Source organism: Scomber scombrus, chromosome 16, assembly GCF_963691925.1.
Source record: "Scomber scombrus chromosome 16, fScoSco1.1, whole genome shotgun sequence".
NCBI lineage: Eukaryota > Metazoa > Chordata > Actinopteri > Scombriformes > Scombridae > Scomber > Scomber scombrus.
Window position 1 is genome coordinate 17,628,536 of NC_084985.1, and position 25,897 is coordinate 17,654,432.

Consider the following 25,897-nt stretch of genomic DNA (forward strand, 5'->3'; position numbering starts at 1 on the left):
CAACTTTTACCCTCTCTTTCTGAGTACTTTGCTTGGCCTTTGTACACTGACTGTAAAAAGTAGTCCCACCTTGACCTTTTTCATGTTCTGTTTTCATGTACAACATTGAGTCACAGTGGATTAAGCTTTTTGGATGATCAGAAACTCTGTATAATGTCCAAGTGAAAACAATCCTCTACAAACTGATTGGCATGCACCACAAATTGATTGATGTCATAGGTATTCACCTCCTTTACTATGACTCACTTCAATTTCAATGATGCAGCCAACTGCACTGCAATCACCTGTGCGTAATTTAAAAAAAAAGATAGTACAGTTCAGTTGAGTCTGTCAGGTCATGCAAAAACTGAATGTCTGTGTGAAAAGTGACGGGGCCGCCATGACCAGTGGATACTGGAGGATGGCAACAAACAGAGATGGGAGATTCTGAGCCTCCAGCAACTGTTGCCTGTGTGTGTTCCTGCTTGCAGCTTTAAGTTTGATTGCCAAAGAGAAAGCCACTGTTGAAAAATCTCACATGACATTTCGGCTTGCATTTGCCCGAAGGAATGTGGGAGACTCTACAAGAAGGTTCCTTGGTTTTATGTGACTAAATTAACCAATCAATTTATACAGATGTGTTCTCACTGTGAAACTTAAATGTTATCTAATATAAACAAAGTTTAAAAAGCTTAATGCACTTTGATTTAATGCTGTGACAACAATTAAACAAAAACATAGATGAGTACTTTTTATAGACAGTGTACAGGATGATTAAGGGTGAAGGAGGACAGTCAGGCAGTCCTCTCCTCCATAGTGGGCTTGTTGCTGGGGATAGGCTGGGCCGCGTACACGCTTCTACTGAGGCTGTCCACGCTTTGAAAATAGGGGTGGCTCAGCGCAGCGAAGGCAGATATCCTCCTGGAGGGGTTGAATGCAAGGAATTGCTGTATGGAGAAGAGGGGGGGGGCGAGAGAATGACTGGTTAGTGTGTGATTTAGACTGAAGAAACACAAAAATAGGGACAAAGGCTCATACTACCCACCAATAAGAGGGCCCGTCCTTGCTCGTCCATATCTGGAACTAAGTCTTCTATCGGCTTAGGGGGCCGCGGGGTGAAGGCACTCTGTGGTAGGGCCACCTCCTGGGGCCAGTCCTCTGCTGAAGGTACCCCAACAACACTGTGGGGTGATAATGGTCATCAGTGTCTTCACAGTCATCAACAGTCATCAGCTACTAGTGCAGTATAGCTTACGCATTCATTTTCAGGAAAACATTGTACATAAGATGTAATACTCACTCAAAAATTTTTCCCAGTTGATCAACATCTGAGTTTCCTCGAAACAGAGGTCTGGAAAAGAGAAATACAGTTGAGTGTGACTTTCTGCTGCCTAAACATTTACATGAGTCAATGCCATAATTGTCATATAATGCACCATAAAAACCACACATGAATATAGGATGTGTATGTAATGCCTTTTGGTTTAAAGTGTAAAGTATTAATTCTGTCGTTATTGACCTACTTAGGATATGAGCGCTGTAAGCTGTGGACAAACAACCCTGAGATATAAGATTTTGGCTCAAGACGGAGAGGAATGTGTGACTCTGATGTGAACGTTTGAAGTAGCCACACACTCGCGGCTCCATCTCATGTAGTCAGGATTGTGAAGCAGGGTTGGTAGTACCACTGAAGAGAGGAGGGAGGAAGGGAAGAGAGAAGAGAGAAAAGCAGGGAGGAGAGCGGCAGCAGGGCTGCTGGTGGTTCCTGTGGCTTTGGGCTGTCTTTGGATGCCCGTGGGCGGCCATGCCTGGCCTGGCACCCGCACAAATTCCAGTAGTCATCATCAGCACAAGCCTACCGGCTGCCGCACGGGACAGAAAAAGCCTATTTATCCTTTGTGTGTGTGTCTGTCTGAATTTGTGTAGGAAAGTGGGAGGGAGAGGCGTGTGAAAGAAAAGTTGGATTATTCTAACAGAGAAAGAAGGATGGGAACTAGATCTTCCTGCTGAAGTTCATCAAAGGAAATAAGGATGTGTTGTTGTTAAAGACAATACCTTCTTCTAATACTAACAATGCCAAGCCTTCTAGGCTAAACAAGATTACTTTGCAAAATGAGTTACTACCTTAAATTATGCTGAGAAATACAGCAGGGTAAACAGGAAACAGCTACTTTTTTGTTATGTTCTATTTGTTTAAGCTGATCAGTCACCAGCAGATGTCAATGTAATGCAGGATATTGTAACATGCTGTAGGTGTGCTTGTATGCATTCTGTATCTAGGCCTTAATACAGTTCAAGTGCACCCCACTTAAATGAAGTCAACAGAGACTGGCCAGCTACCATGCACTCCTTGTCTTTTCCCACTTGCAGGAAGCTTTGCATAGCTGAACACCCACACTTTCCTACAGACTTAGGTATTAGGAAATTAGTCACACAGGGATATTTTGCACATTTTTTACAGTGACAGCAAATGCTATGTCACATGCTTCAGTTCGGAAGTGGAAATGAGATACAGACTTTGTTTCAGTTGTTCACAACTGACACCCTTAACCAATGGATGTCTCAGTATTTCTTTACTCTTGCATCTCTTCTTTAAACATCTGACTATGAAAGAGGACCATATGCAAGTCTTTAAAGGAAAAGTACTGCGCTGAGGTTTTAAAGCCATTTGAGATCAGACCAAACCAGTTCTGACTGTTGCAAAAGAAGAAAAAAATTCACCTACAGCAAAGTCATCGTGCCAAAACAAGTAGGGCTGATAATTCCAAGAGGTCCATTTTTAAACCTGGAGTGGTTTGTTGGAAGGGGATGACTGGATTCACATAGAGCTGGCCACTGCCTTGCACACACAGTCAACAGTTGAGTGCAAATGCGCATTTGCAGACACTCAAACAAGTACACACAAAAGGGGTGTTCAAACACAAAACCTAGGTATTTTTTCCCCATTGTGAGACTTTAAAGTGCACATACTGTACATATGCATACAAATACATGGGTAGCAGTGAAAGGACTGAGACTGGGTTGGGACAAGCAGCTGAGTCACGCTTCCTTTAGTGCCAACCCTGCTCTGTCCCACATTCCACTGAGACAACCTCTGGAATGTGTGTGTGTGTGTGTGTGTGTGTGTGTGTGTGTGTGTGTGTGTGTGTGTGTGTGTGTGTGTGTGTGTGTGTGTGTGTGCACGTGAGAGTGTCAATCTGTCTGGGTGGGAAAGTGAGACAGAGAAACAGAGAGTATGACTTCTTTATATTTCAGTCTGTATCAGTGTGGACATGTACGTCTATGTTGGATGTACTCTCTCTATGAGTGTGCATGTGTGTTTGTGTAAAGAACATTCACACGTGCATGCAAGGTTGCGTCGTTGGGGATTTATCAATTGAGTTCCAAACTGTGAGAAAGTCAACACGGATGTGGGGCCCCTCCCGGACCATTAACAAAACACGTTCAACCTTTTTCGATTGGAGGAATTTCAACAAGCAGGCGCTCTCTCTTTCCCATTCACTTGATCCATGACTCACCCTGACACTATCCCAGCCATGCAGATGCAGACTTGTATGATATTTGCTCAAATTCCTTTGAACAACAAGTTCTCAACTACACTTGCTACAGTACATAGTCATTACAGGAGTTTTTTTTTTTTTTTTTTACAATTTCATGTTTGACTATGAAAGTAGAAAGCGGAGAGGAAGGTGCTCGGAGGGGAAAACCTTTCAGGTTTCATGAGTCATAAGAAAAAGTTGTCCTCACTCAGCAGGCCTCACATCTTAAAATGTCAGAACAAACCACTCCAACTCCAAAAAACCAAAACTTATGCAATAGTTATAACTATTAGTTATAACAGAGAAAAGCAATTCAATTCCTGCCAATACACTACACTGCTAATTAATTGTCTTGTTACTTTGACAATGACCAAGGTAGAAAATGATAATATTTTATTATTTATTTATTATAGATTATATTTCTAGAATATATTAATATTTCTGCTGCTTACTCACCCATTCACACACACATATACACACTGATGGTTACCATGCAGCGTGCAACAATCGGGAGCAATTTGGGGTTCAGTATCCTCAAGGAAGGTAGATGAAGGAAGAGTCAGGGATCTACTTACTGAGCTACAGCTGTCCCCAAAATGATTTAAATATGTAAAAAACATTAAAAAAGGGCATTTATTTTAGGTACAAACTATGGTGATGACCAATTAATGCTCTGGTGGGGATGTCTGCTTCGTTGTACCTGAGCTGTCAACGATTATAATCTTCAATTCAACAGACTTGCAAACCAATAAACAGTGTGTTCTCATCCTCTCTTGTTCTGCACTCCCTCTCAATCATTCTTTCTTTTGCTTTCTTTCACTGCTTCTCCCAGGTGCCCTTTAATCTCTAACAGGTGGCCTTTTAAAAAGCCATCTTAATCACCTTCAGAGAGACACACACACACAGAGAGAGAGAGAGAGCGAGCGAGAGAGAGAGAGAGAGAGAAAGTGTGTGTGTGTGTGTGTACTGTTCATGGCCATCAAAGTGCCTAGCCTTCCACTCTCAGGCATAGTTGGACAGGTGCCAGATTGTGAAAACACACATATACACACCAAAGCTTTTTAAAGCTTATTGTGTCAGGGTGAGAGAAGACGTATCCTAACCTAGACAACACACACACACACACACACACACACACACACACACACACACACACACACACACACACACACACACACACACACACACACACACACACACACACACACACACACACACACACACACACACACACACACACACACACACACACACACACACACACACACACACACACACCCCGATGCTTTCGGGGACAATAGGATTGTTAACTTCAGATTGTGTGGGCTCAAAGGAACACTACAGAACAAAGACCAACCTCTAATGTGCACAATACATAAATGTTACTGTTGCTCTGTACCGATTCTCGTCATTTGGCAGATGTTTACAGATGTTTGTAAGATGTTTACTTACATGTTCAATTCTTTTATGCAGCATTAAAACAGTTACACACTTCTGTGATGTCTTTACAAATGTATGCATTCTGAATAACATTAAAGTTTTCCACCTTAACCTTGCCAGATGTATGGCAGAAAGTACATTACAACAGACATTCAACTCAATGAAGCAAGGGCTTGACTGAGGTGTTATGTGCAACCCAACTGTGGATACATAAACAAAGATGAAATAGTGCTTTTTTCACAACTGCTAATTTGAAGTAAATGGGATTTTCCAGTTCATAATGACAATCGTATACATCTTTTTGTACCTAGCTTCACACATATCAAAGCCACAATTTAGAGCCAAGTACGGAAACTGCGTATCATGGTAGATTTCAGATCCCGCCTTTACATCCAACATAATTTTCAATTAATCTTCTAATTGTTAAGTCATCAATTTATTATTTGATAAAATGGTGAAAAATGCTCATCAGAATTTCCTAAAATCCCAGGAAATGGCACCAAATTGCTTGTATTGATATAGATATTCAGCTTACCATCACCGAAGGAAAAATCTCCAAAAAGAGAAGCTGGAATTTGAGAATTATAGCAATTTAGCTTGAAAGTTGTCTTAAATGATTAAAGGATTAAATGGTTGTCAGTATTTTTGTTAGAATGATTATTCAACTTTTCATTTCAACTAGAGATAACATATATCAATTCATCAAATTCTGAGTAATCTATAATGGAGATTACAAAACGTGAAACATACAGCGAAATGACAGCTCAAGTGATTGTTTTTTTACATACCTGCGTCACATACTATACTGTACGTCAGTAATGCGTTATCCATGGTCCTCTTTTTAAAACTAGGAAACCAAGAATATGAAAAAATGCTCTCTGTCCTTCAGTCTTCTGTCCTAATGTATGTGAAAATATTCAAATTATAGATCTGGTCTTGAATGATTAAAAAACTGTCACGTGTCATCATTTTTTATAGCAGGCCAGCAGATAAAGCATGAACACATGACTGTATGGAGCACATGTGCACAAGCTGCACTAACAGAAAGATGCAATAATGGTGGATAATGTACAGCAGAACATGTAATAATAATCATTATTATTGTATTAAACTGTGCTGTTTACAAATTGCCTTGCTTTTTTGTTTGAAAGTTGTTATTTTGGCTAAATATGAACGTATGAAGGTAGTGGAAAACAATCTCTAACAAGTCACTATTATATCATACTCAAACCATTAATAGATCACTTCTGTCCTGTAACAACTGTATTCATCATGTTTCTCCATTCAATTTGTCGCCCATCTTCATACCACACTTCTACACAACGTCCTCCCTGTGTCACCCTTTGCCACTACTATACTTTCTCATTGAGTTGCATGTGCAGACTGTGGACCGTTGTGTGTGGTGTGTATGAGTGTATGGTGGGGAGCGAGGACGGTTGGGGAAGGAAGCATAAATTACAGGCAGGGCTGCTCCTCCTGGCAGTCAGCCTCACTTCAGAAAGACTGTTCTTATCTACCCCAGAGCACGCCACTAGTCCCCAGTTCTCTGTCGATTATAAGAGGCAATTGTACACCCATTGACACATAAATATTAACAGTTGATTGATTTTAGGATGTACAACTTTATCCGTATGGTCTGGAAACGGTTTTTTTCTCCACTTCCATAAGCATGCAGTTGAACACCTTAAGAGAAAACGGTCTGTCATTAACTTTGCTCTCCAGTGTGTGAAGTTCGTTAGACCACAAACTGACAAATACCTATACCAAGAAGTAGAATCTTGACTCGCATGCTGCAACCACAGCAAGCGACCTCTCATTACTGTAATGGTTTGATAAGCCAACTGAAATGTGATTGCTCACTGCTCACAACGCATCTGACAGGTGTCATTTGAGGAAAAAGATGGCAAGTTTAAGAAACACCCAAATAACTGATTCTGTAGCACCGGCTGTGGATTTTTTTGTGAAACTTTGAGTAATTCTTGGAGTATTGCCATGAGATCCAAAAGTGAGATGCATCACTAACAATCTTGGACCCAAAGGCTGCAGCTCAACATTAAGAAGAAAACTGGGTAAACAAGACTTTATCAGCCATTGATCTTGTACATCTTTTCACATTGAAATACTCTATCAGCATCCATGCGAACCAGTAAAACTCAACTTCATGGGAAAGAAGTGTGTGATGACTTGTAGTGATACTATCTCCATGTTGAGAACTGGTCACAAGAATATGAGCATGTGAATTTATGCATCCAGTATGTTCACATCCCTGTAGGTCAATGATCATAATCTGTTTATAACAGTAGATGTGGTAAATCCATCTGTACAGGAGCCTGACCTGTGACTCCAGTGACATAATGGAGAGTAAATTGGTAAATCAGAAGGTTAAACTAACTCAAATTTCTGACCTTAGTTTGATACTATTACTATGATGTTTACTACAGTTTCACTTCTTTAATTCTTGTATTTCATTTTCTACTTTAGTTCACTTTTGAATGAATGGTTATGGTACACACAATGCAACATACTGCACGTTCATGCTACAGTTCAAACTGAGTTGACAACATAATTGACACATAAGCAAAAATTCATTTTGGCAACTTGTAGCAAAGATAATGTACTGACACAGGTCAGTGAGTGTGAGACAATATTAGTGTAACATGGTCCACCACCCTAACTTTTTCTTACTTGTTGAGGTGTAAATTGCATTATTTGTGCGTTTCTGATGTGAAAACAGCTCAGAGGAGGAAGACTGAATACTGTTAATTTGGCTCCACTCCTCTGAGTTGCTATATATCTTAGATATGGGCAGCAACTCAGAGGAGTGGAGCCAAATTAACAGTATTCAGTCTTTCTACAACTCAAACAGGTCTGGGAAACCAACTGACACCATACTATAAGAACTTTTCAGGTGTGATTACAAAGCATAACTGCTTAAGCTTCCAATTACAAATTAAATTACATTTATTAGTTAGGTCAAAATAACAAGCCCCAAACAGAAAAGGGCTAACATCAATCCAAACTTCCTCGTCTGTGTGTCGGTCTTTGTTTACAGTCCAATTAGCAGCTTGAGATGGTCCAGGCAACATTTCAGCTCATCTCATCATGAACAGATTTATGCATATGAATGCAGATACAAATTTTAAAATTACAGTTTGAGATTACATTTTGGTCAGTGCATTCATCTCTTTTACTCTCTATATGGACTGTTTTCCTGCATGCAACCAAAGCCTGCTCAAATGTGACTAGTCAATACTGCTCGGACTACAAATGGACTACAAACGGAAACCAGAGCACTTACGGTACCAAAATCTTGTCCCATTGTCTCCAGATTCTGCATTCATATGCAGATATCTGTCATCACACTGAATGATATCAAACTAAATATCATGAATAGTAGTGTTTTAGAATGAGAGTGAAGAAGTGTGGCAAGAGTTGCTGATGTGAGATACCTGGGCCAGATTTTGAACTCCCTCAGTTTTATTTGTGACAGTTTTTTCCATCTTTTGTCCTGTTTTTTCTCCTTCCTCCTCTCCTGCTTTCCAAGTAATCAGCACTAAATAACACTGATAGTCATCCTACTACTTATTTACACAGTATGAGGAATACATTCAGCAGGATCTGTGTTCTCTCCAGCTCTCACCTTCTCCTAAACATCTCAGCAAAGATGCAGCCAACACTCCACAGGTCCACCGGTGTGGCATAACTGGACTGGAGCAGCACTTCTGGGGCTCGGTACCACAGCGTCACCACCTACAGCACACACAGCAAAAAGTCCATTAAGACTACATGGTAAAAATGTACATACAAAGACACATAAACACACATTTTCTCCAATGAATAAAGTGTAGTTTCACCTGCTGCAAGTCACCATCTAAGGGGTGCTCATACACACACACACACACATACAGGGTTAATACTTCTCTGCCCCCATCTTAGGCTTACATAAGACATGAAATCATATCTGGCAGGACACGTCTCCCTGCTCCCGTTTTGGTGTACCCACATCACACAATCTTTCCACGATAATCCACCAGGGACACACAATACTGTATATATACGTCTGTGTGTGTGTGTGTGTGTGTGTGTGTGTGTGTGTGTGTGTGCGTGTGCGTGCGTGTGTTCATGCAGTGGTACCCTTAACAATGAAAAAAAAGTTTCACAGGATTGAAAAAGGCAGATGTCTTGTATGTGTGAAGTGATAACGGGTTGACTTTAACTGATATTAACCACACACAGACAACTGTCATCCTCCCGCGAAAAATATAGAAAAAAAAACAAAAAAAACACTTCCCCTCTTGCATCAAGTAACCCTGCACCCACCTGACACATAACAGCAGCCATTTTGTGCCACTTTACACTAAGAATGGTTTCCAAATTTGTCCCTGCTACTCTATTGGGAGCTCTGAGTATGTGTGTGTAGCCATAGCCTGCAGGAAAGCAGCAGCATTGTTAACAGCTACAGTAGGGAAGGCCTCCAGACAAAACTCAGTGACCCCTAGCAAGAGAGTGGAATGGTTCCAGGTGCTTTCCTAAACTCCAGATTTTTCCAACAGCTTTTGGCTGCAGTTCCCCCCTCAGGCACTGCAGAGTGCTTATCGGGATCTTAAGAGTCTGAGGTGAATGTTTGTAAGCAAAAAGAGTGCAGTGTCACCTAGATATCTTTATTAGCTGGCTTGGACTTCCTGTGGGAATAAAAGGACATGATATTGTGGGGTTTTAGATGTCGTCCACGTGCAAGTAGGGGTATTATGAGAGCCATGATTTCGAAAGGATGCTGATAGTCAAATACAGAAAAACATCTAGAAGATGTAGAGAGTAGAGTAAAGAGTAGATCATGTGGTTGCTGAGTGTACTCTCAAAACAGTAGTCGCTCAACTTTATGATTTATAGATTTTCAGACAGGATTTATTCTGCTAGGAGAAGTTGGATGGTTTCAGTGCTAGATGCAATGCAATCTTTTCCTCCCAGTACTTCATTAAGCGTCTTCCATCATTTAAATCCTATCAGGTAACACGTGGTTGTGGTTTTGGGACGACAATGTCTGTGAGCCTGTTTGGTCGGTCCGCTGCCTTAATCAAGACTGAAGTATCGTAAAATCTTTTCTATTGATTGCTATAAGAGTTCCACTCAGGGGGCCCAGAGGATGAATCACGCCGACATTTTAATGAATCCAATACTTTGGTTTATAACCAAATATATTTCAATCAAAGTTAGCTGTACGGCAGCCGTTTAATGCTAATTGGCAAATGTTATGATAACAGGCTGAACTAAAATAGTGCACCTATTGAATATTAGCATGCTGATATTAGCATTTAACTTGAAGCACTGTTGTGTCCCAGTGTTTGATCGGTCCTTTTCTTATTGTAAACTGTCAATTCAGAAAGTAGTTTGCAGTCATTTCTGTCCTAATAAACAAATAAACAAATTTAACAGTAAACAAGTTATATTATTAAGTAATATTAAACGTTTATACAATGTAAAAGAAATAATAGTAATATTTGATAAGGCGTTCCATGCTCAATATCTCTATCTAATTATAGAACCATATCCTGTAAAGGCAATAGCTAAAATGCTGCCAAGAGCCAGTCATTTAGTTACAGGGCAAATATTTTTTAACCACAATCCAAAAGGGTTTTTTTTTTTTGGTAACTGCAGCATGAGGGGGAGTCCTGGACTGATGAGGCAAACTTTCTAACTGACTTAACATTACCCTGAGCTGGAATTCTTAAGTGAGGCAGTCAACAGAGACCGATAAGAGGAATAATAAGTTAGGTCACATTTTTTTTCTTCTAAACTGAATGACACTATTAATAGAGCTGGGGGCTGCATTTTGCAGATGTGTGATACTTTCTCATCTCCTGCTTCCTGCTTCAGTGGAAATAGGGAGGAAGTTGAGGCTAGCTGGCTGAGAAGTGGTGGCTGAGCCACGTGACATAAAATTAGACATACACTGAAAATGAACAGACTGACTGCGAGGGTCATTGAAGATTTTGAGAACAGTGAAACCTCAAACAAAAGCATGAATGGAAGTTGCACGGTTGCTGATAATGTCAGAAAACAGAACATTATTGACGTTTTTTTTTTACATTAAAAAATTCAAGACTACATTGCCCTAATTTTTTGAGATTTTAAAATATATATATAAGTTCTTTGCAATTGTTCATCTTAATATCTTGTTTTCTGAAATACACACAGATATTGTTCTAAAATCTGGATGGATGCACAAGTGACCTAATCAACATCTTCTTGTTTGTCTTGCAGCTGCAGGCTCAAATGTATATGACTTTAATCAAGTGCATAAAGTTTGTAGCTCTGCAGAGTCAAAAGTTGGGGCTCGTACGTGCACATACACACATAGAGCCTTCTAGGAAGAACCACAGACCTAGAGCTCAGGGTATATCCGCCTCAGTGCAATACAGGGTTATTCGAAAACCTGGCCACAAGTGCAGATACAGGCATATGTATCACCCATGCAGACACATGCACTGATAGACACACCGGAAGATAGATGCAACAAGTGCCGCTGACTACTTGAATTGCAGTATACTGTTGTTGTAACAGTGTAACTATGGAAAGGTGGTCTTTCATTCTGCTCCTTCACTGAATGATAAGGCTGACATTATTCTGTATTGTTCTTGCTATCAGCTAATTGAATGAAACCAAAACCAACAGTGTGTTAGTCCGTCTCTAAATACTTTCCGACTTCCCTACTCTGTCTGTAGCACTCAGATGCAAGCTCCTTTGTTCCTACTGAAGACTCAACTGTCTTACAAACAGTTCAAATATATACAGTTGTTTTAAGAAAAAAAGGCAGACAAATGTCTTAAATATTTAAAAAAAGTTATACAGAAATTGTCAACAATTTGCCTTTATTAATTAACACACCGCATTTACTAAATGTGAACAGGGATGTAAGTAATAAATTACAATTACTCTCCTTACTGTAACAAAGTGGATTTTCTGTGTTCTTTTACTTAAATATTTAGAAAACAAAATGTAATCTTACTTTTACTTAAAGGTGCAGTATGTAGAATTTAGTGGCATCTGACTTGGCAGGAATGGAATATAATATCTATTGGTATGTTTTAATTAGTGTATAATCGCCTGAAAATAAGAATAGGTTTTTTAAATCAACATGGGGAGCGGGTCCTGTCATACTGAGGCCGCCATGTTGCTCCTCCATGTTTCTACAGTAGCCCAAAACGGACAAACCAAACACTGGCTCTAGAGAGGGCCTTTCAGGTTTTTTGGGTGGCCAAATGCTAAATATGGTACTGAATGCTTTTGGTTGGTGGCAGGTATTTCTTCCCCAGCCTGCAACAATGTCATGAATAAAGCATGTGTTTTTCCTGTCTTTTTACTCAGTTTAAAATTTCATATTAAAGGAATCCTACAAACATACATTAACGTTTGCCTTGTTCTGTGCAGGTTGAGTCTCACTGAATCGCTTTCTTAAAGGAGTAATGTATTATCATAAAACCTGAAGTGTAGGCTTTAAACATCCGACAGCCTGAGACAAACACACACATGGGATGGCTACTTCTGTCAATCTTCTAGCTACAAGACTGAAAGTTTCCTCCAAGATGTGTCTGCCGCTCATCAGAGCCATCCAAGATGGTGTCCAAAAGCGCTTTGGTGGGATGATGGAAGACCCTGAGCTAAAGTTCAAGACCACTTGGACTGAGAAAGCGGGTAGAGGCAAGTGTGTGCATATTAAGAGTAGACCTGCAAGAATGGACATCAATGCTATACACCTTGCACCTCACACCTTAACATCAGTACTATGAGATATATATTTAATTTTCCATGAAGAATTATGTTGCAACATAAGTCACTGTATGTGTCAAAGCTGTGCACTACAGTATGTAGATGTTTTTGTGTTTATTTGTTGTTCTACAGATTTAGTGCCTTCATTAAACAAATAACACAGGATGACTTGGAACAAGTTGGGCAGCATTCATCAGACAAAGATGATTTCTTCTCATCAATGAAATCCAGGAGCTCACAGAGTAAAGGGGAGCCGGACAGGTATCTTGCTTGTGACTCAGACAAAGATGGACTTACTAAACTTATTTCCCTGCATCAAAAAACTGTCCCTAAAATCTCAACACCAGCCTGCCAGCTTCTGCTGCCTGTGAGCAACTGTTCCGCTGTGCTGGACTGGTGTTCACTGCAAAGCCAGCAAGACTGAACTTTAAGAAAGCAGCTCCTGCTTAAAGTGAACAGCAAATTCACTGAGTAATAATGTACAAAGTTTCCACTGTCACTATTATTTTATATAAGCAGATGTTCTGATGTAACCCTTCTAGATGTTTTTCTTCTTCAAGTAAGTCAGTCCTCAGATGCAGTATATATATATAGTAGTATAACATATATGTATAAAGTTTACGTAGTGTAGCAGTTGTACTTCTCATTTATATTAGGCACCAGTGTTTTCCTCTTTCTATGTTCTGACTCATACTAAGAAAGGAAATGTTTAAATTGTTTTTTATTCAATTCCCCTTTTCCCCCAAGCCATTCGTTGCAATGTCATCTCACATTAATATATGTGACTTGAATAGTATACTTTGTTTGATATCATGTTCATTTCTAATTTTGGTTAAACTGTATTTCAAGTTTATTTATTTCATTTAGCTTTTTATTAATGTATTTTGTCTTTTTTTTAATTCCATTTAAAAGTATTTCTGCAATGATCACTTCATGTTTTAATTTAATTTGTTAATGCACTGTATTCAATAAAAGGTGATTTAAAAGTAAAAACATCTTATATACAGCACATGCGCCAGTCTGCATTTCCTTGGAAAGGTCCTCAAGCCTCGAGGTCTATTTGCACCTCAACAACCACACAGTTCAACAAAAACTAGGTAACTTATACTATGTACATTTCAAATAAGTTACTTTTTACTGTTATTTCAGGGGATGTTTACAAAAGTATTTTTACTATAGTGCAATTGAACCATAAAAACAGTGGTTGGGTAAAATAATTTAGCACTCTTTACACCTCTGAATGGGTATGCTTAATAGTTCACTTTTGCTTTTTAAGTGTTGCTGTTGATCATTTAATTGTTGGTTTCAATTGTTGACATTAACAGTCTTATGTAATAACATCCACCCTTATATTCAATGGCGTGTGAAACAAACTCCTCCACACTTTTCCAACGACAGAATTTGGGTTGCCCAAACCTGTAAATGACATTTACCAGAGAAGAAACTGGTTTATTTCTAGCATTCGCCCACCTTCCTTCAAATCATAGCAACTGTCACTTATAAACACAAGACAAGCGTTGATTAATTGTGAACGAAACCCTTCTCTGAGAATACTTAGTCCGCTATCGTTAATTGTTTGGGAAAAGAGTGCCTGCAACTGTCAATCTGAAGTTTGAGAATATTATGTATTATAGTCAGTCAGCACAGCTTTCCCGTCAGCAATCTTCCTCACCTTTTAACCTCCCTCTCTCCTGCAAACTCTTACTCCTCTATAAAATTCTTCTCTCTCCGTTTCTGTAAGCTGACGAGTCTGTAAAACGCACGTCTGAAACACAGTAAAGCTGACTCAGAATGGTTGGAGAGCCTGTAATATCCATGGATGCACTTTGATCAGACACAGACACACACACACACACACACACACACACACACACACACACACACACACACACACACACACACACACACACACACACACACACACACACACACACACACACACACACACACACACACACACTTTTAAACTCTCCATAAAATACTCCTAACTCTGCAAGTTATACTAAATATCTCCAAACTTAAACTTAATAACAGTTTTCTCAATGGCTGTTCTAAAAAGAAAGAGGACATTCCCCAACTTCAATGATGTTCTCTGAGCTTTTTGTCTGTCCTTTCCCTTCCTCTTCTTCCGACCACGTTTGCATTCCTTCTTCCTTAGTCTCCATTTCTCACCCTCTCATCTCATTCTCTGTTCTGCTTCACATATCCTTTCATTACCCTCTCCTGCTCTCCTTTATCTGTGCAGGCTACGTGAAGACACAAGCATACAGGATACAGAGCAAACGTGAGTCAGCCCTAAACTGTATAATACAGTGTTCAGTGACTTAGGTCAGCTGCTTTACATTTTCAATCTGTCTTGCTGCCCATCTGACAGCCTTCTTCCCTTCCGCATGGTAACAGAAGAGGTCAGATAAAGCTGAGGGAGGGGAAAAAAAAGAGAGAGAAATAGACTGAGAGACATAGAGAGTGTGTGAGGCTGACTCCAGATTAAAGGACAACATTCTGGGAATTCCTTTCTGCTGAGAACATCCTCCCCCTCACCACCACCAACACCATCCTTCTCAACTCTCACTGCTGCTCTCTCCTCCCTGCTCCGCTTCAGGGAGGAAATGGCTTCTCCTGCCCCAGAGGACCTCCAGACCTCCTGGTCTGGACCTCCAAGCATGTCTGACTTGCAACATCCGGACCGGACCTATGCCACCAGCGCACTGTGCATGCACAGCCTAGGATAATGACAATAGGGTGCATGCATGTGAGCGCGGGGGCGTTTGGTTTGTGTATGTGTGAGTGGTTGCACGTGACTGACTGAGCACCTGCTTTTGCCTGGATGAATGTGCTTCAGTGCCAGGGGCGTTTGAGTGTATGTGTTCTGCAAATGTATGAAAGTTATCTGCAGCATGTGTTTGAGGTTGAAGGGATAAATCTGGTTTATTACAACATGTATTACAACATGTTCATTTGTGAGCTTTAGGGGTGCTGGTGGGCGGATTTTTTAAACTTTGGACAAAGACAGGCTATTTCCCCTTCTTCCAGTCTTTATGCTACGCTAAGCCAACCGGCTGATATCTGTAGCTTCATATTTAACATAACCCTCCTCATGTAACCTTCTGTTAAAGTAATTGTTTAAAAGTCTGACCGCTTGTGTTTCGTGCCCTGTCCATGATCTCAGCGATGACTTTCATGATAATATTTAGTACTGTTTTAAAAGTAACCCATGGCAATAATGGCAAAAACTACTAAATGAAATCCTCAAATCGTGGAACTGTTGGAAACCACACACACCCCCCCTATCCTCTTCGACCCCCGCCGCCACTACCATGACACTGGCGTTTTCATGTCGCTCTATGTGTGGACCTTCGCAGTGACCTGATGCCATAAGGATGACTGAAGCCGGGGCTTAGGGCTGCAGCGCCGGAGGCACTGGGGCTGATGGAGCTTGGCCCGGACCTGTGTTTACATTCCCTCTCACTGAGGAAGCCCAGGATGAAAGAGCACCACTGCACACACAGACACATACCATCTACACACACTGCACACTGCACAGACCAGCACTTTGGAAACACCGGAGGCCAAATAACTATTGTAATTGAATCAATAAGGGCATGATTGGAAGCTTTAACTCATTCAGCAATTACTGAATAAAGTGGAATAACTGTGCAGTGCAGATAAGTCTCTCAGGTAAATGACTCAACTGCTTCATGCTTTGAGTCTTAAGCTAGAATTTGATTACATTCCTGAAAGTAATCCACCACAAATTAAAGTCTTCCTAAGTGAATCTCTGAGGGAAAAGGGATAAAGGCTTCAGAGTGTATAGGCAAGCCACATATGGGAGAGGGAGAGCGGATGTTATAATAATAATATGAGCAAAACTATGCATCCTGAGAGTACAGTGGGGCTGAGGCTGTGATGTTGTGTCTCCAGAGAGGCCTCATTCGAAGCTCCAGCAGTCAGCCATGCTGTAAACACCATTATTTCACTCCTCCCTAACTTTCCCTCCTTCTTTCTCTTGTTCTGCAAAAAGGACAATTTAAGGTCCCAACAATGCTGCTGCACCAGGCCAAGAAAGGGAAGAAGGAGGGAGATTCAAAAGAGAGGTGAGGGAGAAAGGTAGATGGAGGCACAGACACTGAAGGAGGGAGAGACTACAGAAAGAAAAGTGCAAGAGCAGCACACAAACTGTATACAGTAAAACAGAAAAAAAACTGGGACTACAACTGTTGCCAAAGTATGCACAGCATACAGGAATGCAGCATGGGGCCCTCGGCGAGCGAAACAAAGACAGCACAGTCAGTGGCTCTCTCTCCCCAGTGCTACCACATCCGCACATCATTAGCTGGAAAATTCCTGATATATGCTGTAATTTTTTCTCTTTTTTTCCTCCTCTTCCTCTGGCCGTTGCTGGTACAGACAAGGCTTTAATATCCAGATGCTGCTGTGTGCGTGTGCATGTGTGTGTGTGTGTGCGCACATGCACCGCAACCACCGGTCAGTACCCCCTTTTCCCCACCTGGACCGCTGCCAAGAGACCGATCAATACAGTGAAGTGCAAGAGGAGTGTGTGTAGGGGGGTGCTACCGCTGCTCCGTCTGACTCACTAAAAGGGGGTACACACACACACACACACACACACACACACACACAAATCAAATAAGTGCATGTGCATGTGAGTGTATGTGTGTGGGAACAATCATTGATAACAATGCAATTGTCTGTGTTAGAATGTGTGTATGTGCAGCATATCCCCGTTCATATACTGTATGTGTGCATGTACTGAGCTGTGTGTGTGTTTGCTTATGTCAAATTGGGGCCAGCCCCTTTGCTCCAGCCGGCTGCAGTCAAAGCATAGAGGATGACTTTTCCTTTTTTTCCCATGCGGAGCCGTTTGAGGAGATATCTAAACATTCCCAGAGTGCGCTGCACGTGCTCTCCTGCGTGCAGTGCAAGGGTTTTTCCCCCCCTCCCTCTCCCTGCTGCTGCCTGCTTCTCTCTTTCTCTTTCTGTCTGTCTGTCTGTCTGTCTGTCGAGAGTAGAAACACATTGTCTGGCAAAGGAGCAGATTCACAGACACAACTGTCCAGTTCATTGTTGCTCATCACTGAGAAATTTCACTTTCATTAGGCTCTGTTCTTGAATTCTGTTGCACTACTTGAGACAGTGCGCTACTGATGCTTGTAGCCGTGAGACTTCTTGAAACTTTGTGACACAATAAAAAAAGCTTTATCATAAACTATGAAAACCAAAAGAGATAAAAAGTCATCATCTGCAAACATGCAGTTTGCCAATTTGAAGAAATCTAATCTTCATTATCATCTCTATCTTGGAAGATTATTATAATGTGCCACAAGTGAGAGATTACCAATCTAAACTTTCCGCTAACTCACAGATTTTAACACAGTCGAGCAAGGGCCCAAAATGGGAAACACATACATAGTGAAAATAGAAGTCCAGACTGAATAGAGTCTGACTGCTCTTGAAAGCTTTGTATTGTGAGAGCCGGTCTGCTGTCTGAGTGCGGGCAGGAAATCTGGTTTCGATTTGTTTAATGTCGTCTGAGATATGGGTGTCTTATTCTGGTAAGCGTAGTGGGAGGGCTATAAGCAGAGGGGATGAGGGGAAGAATTGGGCAGATACCTTTGATCAGGTAACCATTTTACTCCTCTGCTTGTCATCTATAAAAGAGTTTACAGGAAACTATGACAGTGACATCACAGATTGTCTCAGAAGATAACTACTCAAAAAGCTAAAAATAATTTCTTCATTTGATCATATTAAAAGAAAATTTAGAAGCCATTTATTCGCTGAAACAGACTTGAAAGGACAAGGCCTCATAAAATTCCATTTAGCTATTGTGTAACTCAATAACAGCCTGTTATTTAGACTTAAGATAAGGTCAGAGGCAAGACAGAAACATGTTTGCCACCAATACGCTTATTTTGTCATCTCCTATAAATTATGGAAACCCCTCAAGTTTATTTTTGTGCCCACGACAAGTGCTAACATAAAAGTCTGGTGGCATTCCCCTTGAATTTACCAAATCCAATTTGTCAGGCAACAACATGCGCATGATATGCATGAGAGTGAAAGCTAATGGGTTGCATGGGACTATCCAGTCAGCCTTGTATTACAATGGTTAGCAATGTGTGGATGGTGAAGATGGGAAGACAACCACTGTCAGGTTAATGGAGGTTATCCTTTGAAAACAACACCTGAAGTAGCCTCTAGTCCCTCTATCACCTCCAGATCAGGAGCCACAAGACAAATGGTCTTATCTTACCACTAGTAGTCTTCCTAAATGGCACTTAAAGTTCTTTCACTAGACCTGTTCACAGAGCTGCTGAGAGCGACTTTTACAAAGGAAATGAGCGAAGTCCTAAACTGAGAGAGGAGGTGGGGTTGACCCCATAACAATGGGGTCAACCCCATACACATCATGTATCATGAGTCACGTACTTCTGCAGTGATTAGTTGACGAAAAAAAATTCCAATTTATTATTTATTCTTAGTGACTTATCAGTCTTTTGGACTACTTCTGACTCACAAGCATAAGAGTTAGTAATTACTCTTAAGACCAAAACCTTAGGAGTCCTGAAGTTAGTCCACATTTGGTCAGTTCAGAGTAAAAGTACTTTTGGTCACAGGATGTTTTAGGAATGTCCCTTAACTTTGACTGAATCAGTTTCCTTCGTACTTGTTAAGAATACTAATGTATAGCAGTGTCTTTGATCAAACATGCCCAAATTTGTAGCAGTATTCGGATGTTAATAAAATATGCTGCATTACACATTTCTGTAACACTGCAGAGTCGTGTTATGTATTTTGCATTAAGATTTGCTGCAGAATTTATTCCAAATTCAAGCATCATCCATCAAAGCAAACCTTTTCCTCAAAAGCACTTTGGCAGAAATGGACAAAAACAGGCCCTACTCTACTCTTTTCTGGTATGTCAGATTAACCCATCTGCCTGTCAATCAAGGCAGTACAATGTGGCTGTAGCTAGACTGGGGTCATTAAAAAAACATCAACAAAGCAACGGACCCCCAGGGACTGCCAGGGGCAGCCTAATCTGGACCTCTGTACCAACCCAATGGGTGGTCTCCCCCCCTCTTTCCCTCTCTCAGGGAGGGTGAAATATGTGCGACATGGTAGGTGGGTGATGCCGAGGGGGCCATCAGTCACATGCAGCCATGCATGTGCTAATGCACCGTCATACACTTTTTAAACACACACATGCACAGACTGCAAGTTTTGTCAATGACATTAACAACGCAGCATGTTGCTAGGTGAGAAAGCAAATTCATCACAAAAACAGAAGTTCACACAATTCTGGTAAATCATTAGCAGAATGAGTGCAAGTTTCAGTTAACAATGATGGGGGAAAAAAGGAGAGAGGACAGAGGGACTCTTTTTGACAACTTTATGCAAATGCTCACTTCAGCCATCTTCTTGTTCTACAAGTGCTAAATGAATCACTTTGAAAGTGAGAGAGAGAAGTGTCTTGTTCACTTAAGCAACAGCAGTTCTCCAAAGCCCATCTGTCTGCCAGTAACGGTGGCATTAGGTGACTAAATAAGTAACTGCTGGTCTGTTGGGCAAAGGGGAAGATCCTCTTAAATAGTGTGTGTATTTGTGTACATGTGCGCTGCATACAATGTAGATTATCTGCTTTTATTAGCAAGAGGAAACACTGAATGGATGAATGGAGATTGTGTGTACGTGTGTGTGTGTGTTTGTGCGCGCGTGTGTGTTTATGTGTGTGTGTTGCAGGGACGGATAGGGGGATTCCAGACACAGGAACATTCATCTGGAACCGAAGATCCCGTGCTCACGTTGCAGCGCCCTGCTCCAGTGCATGCATGCACATGCACACACACACACACAGACACACACACACACACACACAAACCACCTCCATTTCATTTTTGTGTCCCAATCTGTATAACCAAGGAAGGAAATGAATGTGTGTGCAAACTGCTTCACATGTCAAGTGTCTGTGTGTGTGTGTGGTGTGGTGTGGTGTGGTGTGTGTGTGTGTGTGTGTGTGTGTGTGTGTGTGTGTGTGTGTGTGTGTGTGTGTGTGTGTGTGTGTGTGTGTGTGTGTGTGTGCAAGTAATTTCGGGGACTCGACATCTGTCATCCTTATCTGAAGGTGGATTCCCGGGGTGAGATTTCAACCCCCTAACGAAAAGTGTCCCCTCTTAGTCATAAAGAAGTGCAACATTTTCTCAATAGATAAAGGCTCCTCTGAAACCACACACACACACATAACATATACACTGAATATTGTGTAACACTATGTAAATTTGATGGTTTAGTTATGTCTTCCTTTGAGAATTAGCTGGGTATTATAGATCTGAATGATAGATTACAGAAATTAATTTCGGAAATACTGAAAAGTTTTATCTGAATCATAAAAATTACCCTTGATACAGAACTATAAGCAGACCCTACTCATACAGAGAAAATCATTTGACAAAATTCGAATGAATCGGTCCTGATATTTATTAGTACTTCCTTACAAAAGCTGTCTTGATAATGATAGCACCTGTTAACTTACAATATTCTACTTTAGCTGTTTACTGTGATGTGTCGTTTTGGCTCGTCTTCTTGAGATCTACAAGAGTGGTTTATTGTCCATATAATGAGTATAATATAATAAGGATAATATACGTATAATGAAATACAATAAAACAGGCAAAATATTTGAAAATGGCCTGCAATGACTACTTTTGCTGGTGTGCCAAGAAAAATAAAGCTGTCAAATGCTCAACAAGCCAACTTAGTTATTGCACCTAATTCAATAAAACATATAAAACTCAAATGACAGTACATTTCAGGAGAAGGAGAAGCTATAATAGTTGAAGCAATACAGTGTAACATGAAGTTCACTTGATTTTAATTAGTGTAGAAATAAATTCTCTGTGTAAATGACCCGCCCTCTCCTTGTGTGTGATGGGCTGTAATAATTTCTTTTCACCTCAGTGTGAAGCTGCATCCGTGTGCAGACCGCGGAGTCGTGGATTTTGGTATTTTACTTACAACAAATGGTATGTAATGTTTTCAATTGCATTATGAAATGGTTTACGCAAAGACCATGTTTGTCGTCTGTAAGAGATTGGTCTCAGAGGACAAAGAGTCCGTGTTATGTCTGATATGAAGTTTGGAGCACCTGCTTAGTGTCCGCCGGCCCGGCTGCTCGTCTCTTGTTGTCCTGTGACGGTGGCACAGACGTATGGCAGTCTATTTGGATGCTGAGAGCAGAATTTAAGTTTACATTCTTTCCCAAAGGATGTTTATATTTACATTGGACGGGCAGATGTTGTGCTACTGGATGAGCCATGAGCGTTGCTAACTCTGCATAATATGAGCTGCCTGGCCTTCAGCTCCATCCCTGCATCTCCTCAAATCCTCCTTAGCAGGTGGGATGAACAATTGTAACTTATAGTACATTTTACAAATGTACTATAAGTTGTATTACCACTGGTCAAAACTGAGCATCTTACTGGGATTACTGCAAAGAAGTTTCTGTCGTCTGTCCGTCATTCATGTCTGTGACTTTCTGTCGCTTATGCTTTTACTAGATTGATTCAATCTCCATCTCTACAAGCACCACATGACAACTCTGAACAGACCAACAGAGAAACTCATACATTAAATTAAAAACATGAAACATAAAACTTAAATACAATAATACAAAATGCAAACCTTACCAGACATGAAATATACTGTACTTAAACAATATCCAAACCCAAATGTAATGATTTATGATTAATGAAGGTTTGGTTCTGGTGATGTTGATCAGTGAAGGAAATAAAATGCATGACTGCATGTGTGAATTCGAAGCAGATTAGAAAACCTTTCCTACATAAATAAAAAGCACATTAAAAAAAGTTAGTGGGCTACTGTTGCTGTTTTTTAAAAGTCTCATCTCTCCCTATTTTCAAGCGCTTCCAAAGACTCCTTTCAGTCTCTCTATTTTATCTGGACATCAGAGCCTAGAGCTCAACAGTTGGACATCAAAGTACCGACCGCGGGAAGGGAGGGGTGTCTGTCTCTCCTCTCTCCTCTGTTCCATCCCTGTCTGCGACGGCCACTGAGGGATTCCTGAGACAGGCCACGGGGGCCTTTGGCTCTCAATTTACACAGAGAAATCCTATATCGTTTGGCCCAGTGCTGCCGAGCTACCCGCTGATGCCCTTTAAGTGCCCGCTACATCACATTAGACGCTTTTCATCCAACTCTCAGGAGACGGGAGGGTAGTTCAAGGCAGTGGCGGCGTGTCTGTGTCTGTGTATGTGTATGTGAGTGTGTCTTTATCAAAAAAGCCTTAATGTGAATGACAGCGAGTGAGTTTGTTCAGCTTTAAAATATAAACTTGCAATAACAAAAGCACTGTCACGCACACACCTACTGCTGGGTCTACAGATACTGCTATTGAGTGCATTTTCTAGGTCAGTTATACAGTCTACTTGTGTAAAAAGAAACAGCAGATGTCATAGTAGTGATAATGGAGTTGAAAATCAAAGTGTGGTTTCAGAGAGCAAAGGAAAACCCACGGGTGATAAGTGTATCTATTTTCTTTGCATGTCAAGAGTACATAGATGAGGCGTATTCTTTCACTTATGCATATGTTCACTTTGAAATAAAAACAGCTCATGTACAATTGCGATCTAAATGATTTACATTCTCTCAATACTTGCTAAAAAAAACACCTAAAAACATACTAGATTGTTATAAGTGACAACTTATATTAAAAAAAACAGACTGGTTGAGATTTTAAACACTAGATGTAATGGATGCAGGTGTAATACTTAATTTTTACTACAGTAGACAGATGCAAAGGGGTTCAAAACTTTCCATAACGTCATGATGCAGTATATTAGCTCATGTCATACACCCCCATCTGAGTCGGTCTGTGTCTGCAAAGCTGCGAAACTGTGAGCTCGCAGCGTTTGGGAAGCTTTCTTTGGAATATCGAATCAGACCTATGAACACGCAACTCACCACGGAGGTGAGCGCCATCTGGAAGCTGTAGATGCGGGCTAAGCCGAAGTCGGCCAGTTTGATCTGTCCTCCGCTGGTGACCAGGATGTTCTGGGGCTTCAGGTCACGGTGAACCACGCGGTGGGAGTGCAGGAAGTCCAACCCCTGGAGCAGCTGGTACATCATATCCTGTCAGATAACAAAACGGAAAGAACAAAGAGAGAGAGTGGGGATGGATTTTTTTGGAAACATGACAAGGCCAAAAAGTTAATACAGAGATGAGCTAAGCTTCAGGATATTGTAGTCGTTGATAGTAGATACAAGGTCAGGTTAAAAGTGGCGATGAAGGGTGTGAGATGATTGAGCGAACAATGTAACAGCACAGACCAGATGGTTGAAATTTGTTTTCATTTTTAATATGTGGCTATGAATTACTGAATTTGAATTGATGAATTTGATCACCTGCATAGTTCAGCCTTAATTGTGCTAGCAAAATATCCCTCCCCCCTCCCCACACACAACTCAAATCTCGACATTTGAATCAGATCACCAACAAAAGGCCTGAATGAAAAGACCCTGCAGTGAGAAGGTAACTATAAAAAGGCGGATACATTGTGGTATAGAGGGAGTTCAGGGAGGCCTGTGTCTTTTCTTGTCGACTGTGGCAGATGTTTGATAACTGACATACACACACACAAATGACAGAGGCAAGGAGAGGCCCCGCTCTGTACAAGGATAGCTCTCTGTTTCTCAGCAGCTGTCCTGCTTGAGTTAATTGGCACTCGTTCTCGTTTTATGCCCAAATGCTGACCTCAGAAATCGCCGTAGACACTGCATACGTGACACACAAGCTAAAGTAAAGCTGGTGTGAACACGAATGAACTATGTCAAACCAGCTTAGACTTGTTCTTTTCAAACTGAAATACTCTCAAACAGGTCCTGCACCTGTAAACAAATAAGTAATGGTGAAGGGCTCGTGGCCAGGTGCTTTTGACTACAAAAAAAATAAAAACATACCAAAGGTAAGATAGTTTGATTATTTCAGTTTAAGGGCTACTGACCGATTAAAATGCAAATATACCAAATGAAGAAGCTTCGGTGGGTTAAATTTAAAGTGAATGACCATTTAACCTGTTAGAACAGCAACCAAGTGAGTACATTTGTGTGCAAAAGACATTTAGAAAGTGAAATGTCTTGATGCTGGGGTTGGTGTGTTGCCCCCCTCTAAGCACACACACATGCCCCCTACACATACACACACACACACACCCCCAAAACCCTCCGCCAAGACCTCACAAGTGACATGGACCTGAGCCCACAGCTCTATTCACTGGCTGACCAGCTGGTGAGTGAGTCAAAGGGGTCTGCACACTCAAGCAGAAAACATTAGCAAACGGCGCGGGGCTGGCTGCTGTGCTGGCCACAGAGGAGACAGGGCGCCCCACAGCATACTGTGGAGATGGGGAGTAATGCCTGTGTGTGTGTGTGTGTGTGTGTGTGTGTGTGTGTGTGTGTGTGTGTGTGTGTGTGTGTGTGTGTGTGTGTGTGTGTGTGTGTGTGTGTGGGGTACACACAAACTGTATTACCTCCTGGCCTCGTGTTGACATTATGTGTGTCTACATATCTATTTGTGTGTATGTAAACCTGTATCAATGTGTGTGTATGTGTGTGGGTGTGGGTGTGGGTGTGGGTGTGCAAGCATGTGCATGTGTGTGTGCCCTCTGACCAAGGGCAGGCAGGATGCATAAACAGACCTTCCTTTCTACATCTCCATCCAGCCATGACCTAGCGAGGAGGGCAGCAGACAGACAGGGCCATAGGACAGAGGCAGGCAGTTGGTTATGTTGTGTGTGTGTGTGTGTGTGTGTGTGTGTGTGTGTGTGTGTGTGTGTGTGTGTGTGTGTGTGTGTGTGTGTGTGTGTGTGTATGTGTGTAGGGGGGCTGACACAATAGAGCACCCCCCCCCCACCCCCTCCAATCAGTTCCTCTCTGCTTTAAATAGCCATTTCCCCGTGCTTCCTTTCAGCAGCATTTCCTAGTAAACACTAATTATCTCAGAAGTGTGACTCTTGGACAAACACACAAACAATCTTGGCCCCCTCCGCCTGAGCGCCACCTTCTCTGCTGTATCAATTACGACTACAACTGAGTAATGAAAAATATTCCAACTATGTTCAACGGCATGACTCATA

At 41.2% G+C, this 25,897-nt stretch overlaps 1 protein-coding gene across 1 annotated transcript in view; it reads right to left on the reverse strand.

Moving 5' to 3' along the window:
* Positions 1-650: 650 nt before the first annotated feature.
* cdk6 (cyclin dependent kinase 6) overlaps positions 651-25,897 on the reverse strand; it is a 33,390-nt gene continuing 8,143 nt past the window's right edge. Inside the window, exons 4-8 of the mRNA XM_062435561.1 lie at positions 23,727-23,894; positions 8,599-8,708; positions 1,280-1,330; positions 1,025-1,160; positions 651-926 (exon numbers count right to left, since the gene is read on the reverse strand). Of these exons, the coding sequence (XP_062291545.1) occupies positions 774-926; positions 1,025-1,160; positions 1,280-1,330; positions 8,599-8,708; positions 23,727-23,894 (618 nt within the window). The 3' untranslated portion in view covers positions 651-773. The remainder of the gene's footprint in view (positions 927-1,024; positions 1,161-1,279; positions 1,331-8,598; positions 8,709-23,726; positions 23,895-25,897) is intronic.